This window comes from Moschus berezovskii, chromosome 20 (assembly GCF_049115385.1).
Source record: "Moschus berezovskii isolate FMDL1 chromosome 20, NW_MosBer_1.0, whole genome shotgun sequence".
Classification (NCBI taxonomy): domain Eukaryota; kingdom Metazoa; phylum Chordata; class Mammalia; order Artiodactyla; family Moschidae; genus Moschus; species Moschus berezovskii.
In genome coordinates, this window is record NC_142479.1 from 54,447,038 (window position 1) to 54,458,207 (window position 11,170).

Sequence of the window (11,170 nt, forward strand, 5' to 3'; positions counted from 1 at the left end):
ACCCACAGATATCACAAACTGTCACATAATACATTTTCTTAAAATCAGCAGCCCCTTTCTCCCCCTTACACTATCAGTTCTAACAACTGTGATCTTCCAAGAGATGGAAACCGGTACCAATACAAACAAGAACCCTGAAGCCTTGAAATAAAGTCAAGCAACAGAATTCCACCATGTAACACTATCAAAACTGATCTAGCGTTCACAGTGTTAGGGAATGAAATTAAAAAAATGACAGGCACGCTAAATACACATAGTCAGTGAACACCAACAATGTGATCAACATAATGTAAACAAATAAATAATCACAGAAAAACGTTGAGGAAAGAGGCAGAGTTCTATTACCTTTGCTGAACGATAACAAAATTATGTGAGATAATATACTCAACAGCTGAAAGCTTATTATGGCCCAGGCGGCTATCCAACCACTTTGGAAATCTAAGATACAAGCGGACGATAAACACCATTTGAAGACTGAAAAGGGGACCTCAGTTTAATAATTAGGTGCTACACTGGCCCTTTCAAGGGGCATTCCCCGAGGGCATTCCAGAGACAATTCATGAAACTGTATTTAGGGAAAGATCTACTATTTCTTTATGCTTCGGGAAGAGCACTGATCTGAGAGTCTTCAGACCGACATTTCAGTTCCTGAAGTTCTAAACAGCTGTGCGAACCGAGCAAGCCGATCCTTCCACCTGGCCTCAGTTTCCTCATTTGTTCAATAAAGAAGGCAGCATTACCGCGGGGGTCCTTTCCAGCTCTAACATTCTACGACCCACTTTGAGCACTATTTATTTGATACGACGGTATCAAATACAATGACAGGATCAGAGGGGACAAGAAAAACAAAAACAAAAAAGATGTGGCATGGCTCTTTAGGAAACAGAGAATTGCTATCTCTTTTTGCCCCTAAATTTCCTGTAGTTCGCATTAATCCCCTCTTCCTAAAACTGGCGCTTGTTTTCCAGTCTTCGCCTTTTCCATCATTGCTGGCTACAAGTGTCTGCAGACGCCTCTTGCTCCACACAACTTCTTTTCCTCTTTGATCCGCCTGACCATCTTGCCAGATTCCTTTAGCCTCAGACCAGCTGGGGTGACACAACAGACTACCCTTCCGACGCTGCGTATCTGCCCCCAACACCAGGAGCACTTTTTAAAAAACTCTTTATCCCCGGCTAGAAAACCAGAACGCGCCGCTTCCCACCGCCACACGCACCAGCCGGGGCTTGGCGGGTCCTGGTGGGGGATTCTGCAACGCCCCCGCCCCCCGAGCCTGAACGAAACGCTCGTGTTTGTTGTCCGGACGCCTTATAAGGCGCTGTTCCTTGAAGCTTGGCTAAATCCCCCACCGCCCCGCCGCCCCCCGCCGCGCTCATCCCACCCCCGCAGGAGTCGCTGATACCTCTCCCGAAATAAGGACGAACGCGAGGAGCCGGCGGGGGCAGCTGCACCACGGAGGTGTGAGCGGCCGACCGCAGACCACCCAGACACCCGCGCACGCACGGTCTCTGCCCGCTACCCATCCCGGCCCGCCGCAGCCGCCGCACTACGCCCCTCGCGCGGCCCTCCAGCCTTCGCCCCGCGTGGCGCCCCTCACCCAGTGCGCGGTCCCCGCGGCCGCCCTCCCGGCCCGGGGAGCGATGGCGGCGGCGAGGCCCTGCCGGGCGTCTGGGCGGCCGGGGCGCGGGGCCCCACCCGAGCAAGCTCCCCGGCCTCCCTCCGCGGGCCCCAAGCCTCAGACCGGCCCCGCAGCTCCTACCTCGCGCGGCCCCTCGGGCGCCAGAGGCTGCCTCCTACCCGCTCTCTGGCTCGCCCGCCCGCTCGCTCGCTCCCTCCCTCGGCCGGGCCGCCGCGCGTCGTCGCCTGCGCTCGGTCCCGCCCGGGGTGACGGCTCCGGCCGACGACTCTCCTCGCGCCGGGGCCCACGGGGGCGCGCGCGCCGCTCGCGCGCGGAGGCCCGACCGCGCGCGTCGCCCGCAGCCCCGAGCGCGCCCCGCGCCGGCGCGCGCCGCTTCCTGGTTCCGCCCGGCGCGCGCTCGCGAGCCCCGTGGTCCCTCGCCCCACCTCCGCGGCCGCCCTGGAGGGACCCGGAACCCCCTCCGCGCGTCCTGGGCGAGTGCGGGGGCGCCGGTGCCGCTGGCAGCCCCTCTTGGCGGTGCTGGAGCCGCTTTGCAGCTCGACTCCCGGGCGGGTTCGCGGGCCGCGAGCACATGCTGCTTTGTTTGGGTAAGGTCGGCTGCCCCTTGTTGTGGTCGTGTTGATTGGCCCCCCTCTGCGGCCCGCCCACCTTCCTGCGCCCCCGCTGGGGCCTGCGTTCTGGGGCCTGTCCCTCGCAGGCCGAGGTCAGAAGTCCACTGCTGCCCCATCAATAATTATCCCGGGTTTGCTCCCTGGAGGGCGTTCCAGCCCGGGCTCCTGCCGCTTACCACACGGAGGACAGGCAAGAGGAAAGCCTGAAGGGCCACAGCAGGAGTTTACGCTGACCCTCCAGCCACTGTTCCAGAGTGAATCTATGGGGGCCAGAGGTGTCTGGGATATTTCCCTCTCTGGGGAATCCCACCAGTGGAACTGCAGGAGGGACTCTATCCAGAGAGAGAAGAAGAGACAGGATCAGCTGTGTAGGATCCAGAAGAAAGGGCCTCAGAGCCTTTTCCGTGTAATGGGGAGGGGGTGCAGTATCTGAGAAGGCAGCCTGAGTCACCCACTCTCCTCTGGCTACATCTCTGGAGCTGGCCGACGGTTTCCCTGGCAACCCTCCAAGGGCCAGCACTAAAGCAAGGCATGTCAGATCTCCAGAAACCCAGCTGCAGCAGCAGAAAGGAGAAGGACCCCCTCCCCCCCAAATGCACAGAGCTTGTCCCTTCCCTACAGTCTGAAAATCTCCCTGTCCAGAGATGACCACGGTCTGCAAGTCCCCACGTCCTCCCATAATCCTCCCTCAGCAGCTCTTCCCAGCAGCCTTGCCTTCACCTCCTGAATAACACCAGCCACAAAGATCTTTGTCTGCAGCTGATCACCAGCTCCTTCTCTGCCACCCAGGCTACCGCTTTTCTCCCACATTCTGGGCCAACACCTGGCACAGTGCTTCTCACGGAGTAGGTACTGAGAGCTTGGAGGCCAGAGCTGGAGGACAGGCTGGAGCAGGAAGCTGGACGGAAGTGGCAGCCCTGAGCTCTCTGGCAACCCCTCTGACAGTTACTGTCCATGAGGTTTCAACACTTAGGCACACCATATCTCTTTCTTGTACGCTTTCATATACCATTCCCTCTGCCTGGAATGTCCTCCTGCCACTTGACATCTGCCTTTTGGTGACATTTGCTCTAGGCAGTATGCACCTCACTCTCCCTGTTGCCAGCCACACATTTATGCTCATATTATGGCACCCTCATGCTGAAGGACAATTTCTTGTTTACATGCCTTTCTACCCTCAATGACACACAATATCCCATTCAACCTTTAAATGCTCCCATGCTGTCCCAGCCCAGAGCAGACACTCAGTAAATATTTGAGGAACAAACCCTACCCTCTAGGAATAGAAATGGAAATCAGGATGACTGCATAGTAATTAAAAGCACAGAATCACAAAATTAAAAGCACAGCACAGGTAAAGGTTCTGCCTGCCAATGCAGGAGATGCAGGTTCAATCCTTGGTCTGGGAAGATCCCACATGCCTTGGAGCAACTAAGCCCACGTGCCACAACTATTGAACCTGTGCTCTAGAGCCCGGGAACTGCAATTACTGAGCCCACACACTGCAACTGCTGAAGCCTGAAAGCTCCAGGGCCTGTGCTGCACAACAAGAGAAGCCACCACAGTCAGAAGTCCGAGCACTGCAACTAGAGAGTAGCCCCTACTCTCTGCAACTACAGAAAAGCCCGTGCAGCAACGAAGATCCAGCACAGCCCAAAATAAATAAATAAACTTATTTTAAAAAATAAAAACACAGACTCTAGAACCAGATTCACCATCAGCTCCTTGAGTTGTGTGGCCTGGAGCAAGTTTTCTGTCTTGATTTCCTCATTGTAATATAATCGTGGTAATAAGACCTACCTCAAAGCATTGTAGGGAGAATTTAGTGAGTGAGTACATGTAAAGTGCTTCGAATGCTGTAAAGCACTATAGGGCTGTTAACTGTTACTTGTTTTTAAGATTTACACTCCTCTTCCTAGGACTGGTCAGGTCTAGGACTCTATGCAGTTGCCTTGGCTGTTATTCACCAGCGAGGAAGGTGCTGGTCTGAATGCTGGGAGGGCGGGTCAGGTATGTCTCTTGACTCTTGCCTCTCATAGCACATCTCTGACTGACCACTAGGCGCCAAGCTAGATCTGGCCGGCTGTGTGCACTGACATAAAGGACGGAATGTTCTGGCTACTACCTCTGCAAAACAGGAATGTTGTCAACCTGAGACAGGAAGGAATGTTCACTACCTACCTCTCCTCCTTTCACTGCAGGCGAGGTGAGACCCTGCCTGGCTCTCCTGGTTCTCACAGGGCCTCAGGGACAGAGACCCCTAAATTGAGGGGACCCCAGACTGAGACATGACCCATAGGGAGTCACAGAAACAAACGGAATGGGAAGCCAGGATCCAGAAAGACCCTACAGAGAGCTCACGTAGGAAGCTGCCTGAGACATAGCTGTAAGTGTACAGGTATTCACTAGTCAAGAGAGTTGGGGGTCTCTCTTAGCCCACCCTGGCCTGACCAAGGAGAGAGAGAGACTTGAGAGCCTGGAAGTCTGGTGGGCAACCCCGCTCAGGCATCCTGCCTGCTCTCCACCAGGGACTGACCCCAGCCTCCTCTCCTCACCTGCTTGCACCAGCACGTAGCTTCCACAGAGAACAGCCCCCACACTTCCCATCCCCACTCAGCCCTGCCCAACCATGAGGGTATTTTCTGGAAATGTAGTTGAAACCACAACCATGATGCCCTCTAGCCAGAGACCCACGCTCGTACACTCATGTGGCTTCTCTCTCCAGAACTCTCTGTACCTTGGGAGTCATACTGGTCCCGACCACATAGCAGCCACCAAAGGACACCTGCGGGAACTTTCCTTCTTCCATACCAGGTTGCTTCCTGCATAGTAAGTCAGTACAGGTCCCTGGAGCCTCGGACACTCACCAAAGACCCCTGTATCTCCAAGGCCTCAGAATGGAGGTTTGTCACAGCCAGTGGTTCATGGTGGGTGGGGGTGGGGGTGAGGGCTCTGTTGGTACCAGGGCTTGCTTCTGCCAGAGTGCAGACAGCGAAAAGAACTGAGTTTTACACTTAGATCTGTTTGCAAATCCCAGCTCTGTCAATTTCACAATTGTGTGACCTTAGTCGAAGTACTTCACTTCTCTGAGGGCCTCAGTTTCCCTCCAGTGTGACTCATAGGAGGTGTAAGTTATGTTTGTAAATGTATAGACACATTATGGGAGTATACACAAGACTGTAAAGTTGTCCCTGCGGAAGGGACCCAAGGGACAGGAAAGGAGAGAGACTAACTTTTCACTGTGTGTGTGTGAGCACGTGCAGGCATACGCACACACGCATGATCAGTCCTGTCCGACTCTTTGCGACCCCATGGACTGTAGCCCACCAGGCTCCTCTGTCCATGGGACGTTCCAGGCAAGAATACTGGAACAGGTTGCCATTTCCTACTGGAGGGGATCTTCCCGATCCAGGGACTGAACCTGGCCTCTTGTGTCTCCTGCATTGGCAGGTGGATTCTTTACCACTGCGCCATCTGGGAAGCCCTAACTTTTCACCATTTATCCTTTTAAGTCTTCTGAGTTTTTGTATCATGTCCTGTGCTACCTATTAAAATATGGGGAACGTGAACATTTTTTGTTAATAAAAGGAAAAATTAGAGATATAGGGTTTGTGAAAGCATCCTGCCTAGCTTGATACATGAGTATTGTCTCCCCACCCCCACCCCCACCCACAGCTCAACCCCAGTCAGCCTGCGGGGCCAAGAGGGAGCTGGCAGGGGAGGCAGTAGTCAGTATGTGGGATGTGGGTGATGGATGTGTGGGTCCATGCAGACTTTGCCACCTGGAGATTCTTACACGCTCGCTGTCTTGCTCCTGTTTGCCTCACCTGTCTGGGCTCCCTTCTAGCCAGAGTTAAAGGGATGGTTCCCTAGAAAGCCCTAGGGGCCCCCACCTCCTCCTGGGACAGGGTCATCATGCCCTTTCCATGCAGAGTCCTGGGGCAGTGCTATCATCCAGAGAGGGTGAGGCTGACACAGAAGAAGGTGCAGAGCGCCATTCCAGCCAGGTAATTCACTGGTTTAGCAGGTGGATTAAGAACTCAAAAGACAGCCCAGCACTGGTCAAAGATGAGGCTACTGCTGCTGTGAGGGGGAAAGCAGATCAGTAAGACTAGAGCAGGCAGAAGCCAAGGCAGCAGAGGAGAGAGCCTTCAGGACGCTGTGAATCAAGAATCTCCTCGAGTCATAACAAAAAGGACAGGCAAAGTGGTGGGGAGGTGGCGGAGAAGGAGATGCACAGCCCTCTCTCATGTACTGCCCTGAGGGCTTGAGGTCCATACTGGGCTGGCTGAGACACAAGAGATTTCTTGTTGGGCTAGAAGGAGGAGAAACTAGCTCAGCAAGAAGAGGGGACTGGTAATCAGTGGGCTTAATAAATGGGAAGCGGGGCACTGCACTAGAGAAAGGGATCAGAGTTTGAGGAAGCCCTATGCTGTGACAGAGACCTTTATTAATTCAGCACATATTTCTGAAACATTGGCTTCTCTGGTGGCTCAGACGGTATAGAATCTGACTGCAATGCAAGAGACCGGGATTCAATCCCTGGGTTGGGAAGATCCCCTGGAGAGGGAATGGCTACCCACTCCAGTATTCTTGCCTGGAGAATCCCATGGACAGAGGAGCCTGGCGGGCTATAGTCCACGGGGCCTCTAAGAATTGGACACGACTGAGCAACTCACACTCTTTCACAGATTACAAGTCAAGCAGTGAGACACAGCCCTTTAGGCAACTAGTTCTGGCCTTAAGAAGAGGCTTCCGGAAACTCCCCTGGTGGTCCAGTGGCTAAGACTCTGTGCTCCCAATGCAAAGGGCCCAGGGTTCAATCCCTGGTCAGGGAACTAGATACCACATGCCACAACTAAGAGTCTGCATGCTGCAACTAAGACCCCACACAACCAAATGCATAAATATTAAGAAAGAAAGCAGAGGTTTGCAATACAGGATTGAGGGGCTCAAGGGTGCTGAGGAGAAAATACCTGGCTCTACTGGCTGAAGTCCCTGAGCACCTACTTACTATGTGCTTGGCTCTGTGAGTGAGTCTTCATAGCAATCCTGGCAGGTAAGCCTTGCTGTCCTCCTTTTATGAAAGAGGCCACTCAACTCAGAGAGGTAGACTCATGTGCCTGGAGTCACACAGCAGAGCCAAGTTTGCTTTACAAAGAAGGGAAGTGGTTTCAGGTCACCCAGTTGCTAAGTTGGCAAAGTTGGGATTTGGAAGCAGTTCTAACTCAGCTCTTTTCTTTTTTGCTGCCCACGTTCTGGCAGAATCAAGCCCTGGCACCGACAGACACCCCTCTTCCCCACCCCAAATCACTGACTGTGACAAACTTCCATTCTGCGGTCTCTGCCTTCCTGTTGAGTGTCGAAGGTCCAAAGTCTTTGTGTTTTCCTCTCTGCCACACGGACTGTATGGAAGATGAAGAGGACATCCCCAGGCAGGAAAGGGAGGAATGATATTCCAGGTAGATGCATTGGCGTCGAGAGGCCAGGGCACTGGGGGAACTGCACGGCTGAAGCCTGGAGTGAAGGGGATGCTGGTGCTTGGCGTCCGTTCTAGCAGCAAATAAAGACCAGGCCAGTGAGGAGGGGATGGAGCACTGGACCAGCCTTCATTTTGACTTTATACCCACACTGGCTCCTGGCCCTGGGGAGCCGATTTCGGAGGCTGGGAGCAGGCAGGGAAGGCATCGGTGGGTTGGTGCCAGCCATAAGCCAAGAACAATGGAAAACAGAGCTGGAGAGCAAGGAACCTCCTCGGGTCATAACAAAAAGGACAGGCAAAGTGGTAGGGAGGTGGCGGAGGAGATGCTCAGTCCTCTCTCATGTACTGCCTTGAGGGCTTGAGGTCCATACTGGGCTGGCTGAGACACAAAAGATTTCTTGTTAAGCTAGAAGGAGGAGAAACTAGCTCAGTGGGAAGAGGGGACTGGTAATCAGTGGGCTTAAGGATGGGCAGCCAGACCCGACCTGGGGCTGCTCAGGACAGTCACCAGGCCCATTGGCTGCCCAACTCGGTGCCCGTGGCCCACCTCTCCTCTCACCTGCCGGCCCCCAGGCCTACCCCTGCTGCGAGGAGGGTGGGCTCCTCTCTGCCCTAGGATATGTGTGCTCAGCCCAGACGCTGCACCCCACTGCTCTCTCTGCCCTGTGGGCTTCTCTCCCAAATCAAATGGACAGGACAGCTGGGCAAAGAAAGGCTGACATCCCCCCTCCCATCCACTGGGTCACCCTCCCCTCACCCCATTCCCAGAAACAGAGGACAGTCGCAATGCCTGAGGCTGGAAGGCCTCGTGTTCCCTCGGTGGCTTCACTGTAAGTTGACTTCCCTGAAGAGTGGGAGAGAACAGGGGGCGGGGGCAGGAAGCGCAGACCCAGCAGTTCCTTTCCCTCCCCCAAACTCACACCGACTTTCTCACGGCGCGTGTGCCCCCTCCTTAGGTACCACTCTATCTTCAGGGACAGGCATGGGCAGCATTTCCACAGCGGGGTACCGGAGTGTGGAAATTCTGGGAGAGGAAGAGACACTGGTCTCAGGGGTGCAGTGTATGCTGAGCATGGACCTGTGGTTCCCCCACTTCCAGGAGCCTTAAAGGTAGGGGCTGCAGTGGAGGTGGACAGCCCCCCACAGAGGCACGGTGAGGGTGAAACGGGATGCTTAAGAGCCCATGGACTTCAGCTTCTCCTGTGTGTGCTAGGCTAGGGCACGGAGATACTTCCTGGAAGGCCTCCAGCTTTCCTGGGAAGGCTCTTCACCCCCTACCCCCCTTTGGCTCCTGCGCAACAGGAACTTTCCTTGAAGAAGAGACTTGGAGCAGAGGAGACAAAGGCATCTCTGTACCATCTCCCCCTGCCCCCGGGGACAGTTAGGTCAAGGCGACCTTAAGGTAGGGGCATCAGCAGGGCCCTCTTCATGGCTAACCTGGTCTCCAAGGGCCAGAAAGAGGACTTGGGATCATTGTTCCCTTCCTGTGTAACTCGAACCCACATCCGCATAAGGATGGGGAGCCAGACCTGACTCGGGGCTGTTCAGGACATCCACACAGGGCAGGGACCAGCACAGGGATGGACGTGCCACGCTTGGTGTCACGAAACAACCATGGGTTAAGACTCTGCTTCCAATGCAGGGGGCACAGGTCCGATGACGGGTCGAGGAACTAAGATCCCTCATATTGCATGGCCAAAACAAAACAAACCAACCATGGGCTAAAGTGAAGACTATGGCGTGTGCTCAGGGTAGGGAAAGTTTTAAAAGGTTGTATAGGGACACTGCCCACAGAGCCGAGCAACTTGGATTCCAGTGCCAGCTATGCACTCACTGGCCAGACTGCTGTGGACGGGACTCTTTCCTGGACTAATCAAAGGGGAGGGTTCTGGCTCTGCCTATCTTCAAGGTTGTCACAAAGATCAATTGAGTTGAAGAGGTCAACCAGGTTTGCACACGAGTGTGCCACGGTTCAGTTCAGGATACATGCAGAGCGTGTGGACTCCTGGCTCGGCTAGGGATTATTCTGATTCCTATCAAGCTATGGCCAGTCTTCTTTTGGGGAATGTATTCCTATGAGGATTTTTGTTTAAATCCTTCCTTTAAATCTTTCCCCAGGTAATGTTGTGACCTAGAGTTGGCGATGAAGGGCAATTAGGGGCAGCAGCCTGGGACCCCAGCTCATCCAAATGCTATGCAGGCTTTGATCTTTCTGAACCCCACCCCCTTCGCCTCAGTTTTCTCCTCTGTCGTCTGGGCCCCTAAAACCACCAGCCTGCTTTGCTTTGTGGTGGGAAATAGCAGAGACCAAACCAGCGGACTGAAAGCAGAAAGAAACCCCAAATTTGACATTTCTGGGTAGTTGCATTATCCAGAGCGACCACAGTCACCTCTGTCCCCAACCCAACTCTGACACCCTTCCATCTTCCACTCTTCTTCGGTTGGCCTTTGGCCATCCTGGGAAAGCGCCAAAGCTCCTCCCCTCCCACTGCGTCTCAGAAGGAGAACAGAGGCACAGAGAGAGAGCAACGCAGACAGAGTCCTAGAGAGAACGAATCAAGAGAGGAGAATCCCAAAGCAAGAGGATGAAAACAGGCAACAAAGGACACCCAGATGCAGGGCCTCACAGAGAGGCCAAATGGGGAGAGATCCAGAGGTGGGGGGAAACAGCTGTTGCCATTGGACACAAGGGGAAGAGGGAGGCACATGGGGGCTCTGAAGGCACTAGGGCACACCTTTTGAGGCCAATCCCTTCCATTTTGTTCATGGGCACCCCAATGCTAGCTTCTTCGGACCCAGGAGGGCCCACCCCCTAGTCAAGCCCAGTCCAACCCAGCCAGATGTTTGGTGGGTGGGGCTGCCAGCTGGAATAGCAGGCCCCCCACAGGCCTTGGGGAGGAAGCTGGAGAGGCAGCTGCCTGGAAGTGGGCGGGCAGGACCCCCACTCTGAAGCCACTCTGCCATCCCACCCTCTCCAGATGCCCAGATGCCGGTGTCTGGCAAGGGTGGTCCTCTGCCTTCTAGATGTGGCTCAGAAGACTTGGAAGCCCAAGGGATCTGCTCCCACTGACTGACCTGCTCACAGTAAGAGGCTAGAGGGCACAGGTGCCACCTCGGACCCACCCACTGTGGGGTGACGGGTTTGAATCTGCCACCGACAGCCCTTGTGACACTGACCGAGTCACTTCCCCTCTCCGGCCTCTGTTTCCCCATTTGTAAAATCATCATTTCGGTTGTTTCCAGCTCTGACACTTGGCTATCACTCCAGGTGACCCCTTAGCTGTGTGTCGGACCCTCCCCTGCCAAACCCTTTGCACAGGGTAGGGGAAGGAGAGAGAGAGAGGCATTGGGTTTCCTCCTCCCTAGAGCAAGGTTTGCCCCCTCCCTTGAACCCCTTCGCAGTTTTCGATTCCTTTCCTCGTGATCCTGCCAATGGAG

General features: G+C 54.6%; 2 protein-coding genes across 3 annotated transcripts in view; one reads left to right on the plus strand and one right to left on the minus strand.

Annotated features, from left to right (window-relative positions):
- Nucleotides 1-1,898, minus strand: part of STAT5B (signal transducer and activator of transcription 5B) — a 65,169-nt gene extending 63,271 nt beyond the window's left edge. For both annotated transcript variants that reach the window (XM_055407885.2, XM_088829119.1), the window contains exon 1: nucleotides 1,760-1,898. The gene's annotated coding sequence lies outside the window, so the exon portion shown is untranslated. The remainder of the gene's footprint in view (nucleotides 1-1,759) is intronic.
- On the plus strand, nucleotides 104-3,947 carry LOC148774744 (uncharacterized). The gene is made up of 3 exons (XM_088829437.1): nucleotides 104-113; nucleotides 1,390-2,226; nucleotides 3,721-3,947. Exons 1-3 carry the CDS (start codon nucleotides 104-106, stop codon nucleotides 3,741-3,743), a joined length of 870 nt encoding a protein of 289 aa, XP_088685563.1. The 3' UTR covers nucleotides 3,744-3,947.
- Nucleotides 3,948-11,170: the final 7,223 nt, after the last annotated feature.

Bases quoted from the DNA above. Each gene is read 5' to 3' on its own strand.
- LOC148774744 (XM_088829437.1), top strand. The intron at 2,227-3,720 runs GTAAGGTCGGCT...CCTGTGCTCTAG, and splicing joins GCACATGCTGCTTTGTTTGG to AGCCCGGGAACTGCAATTAC.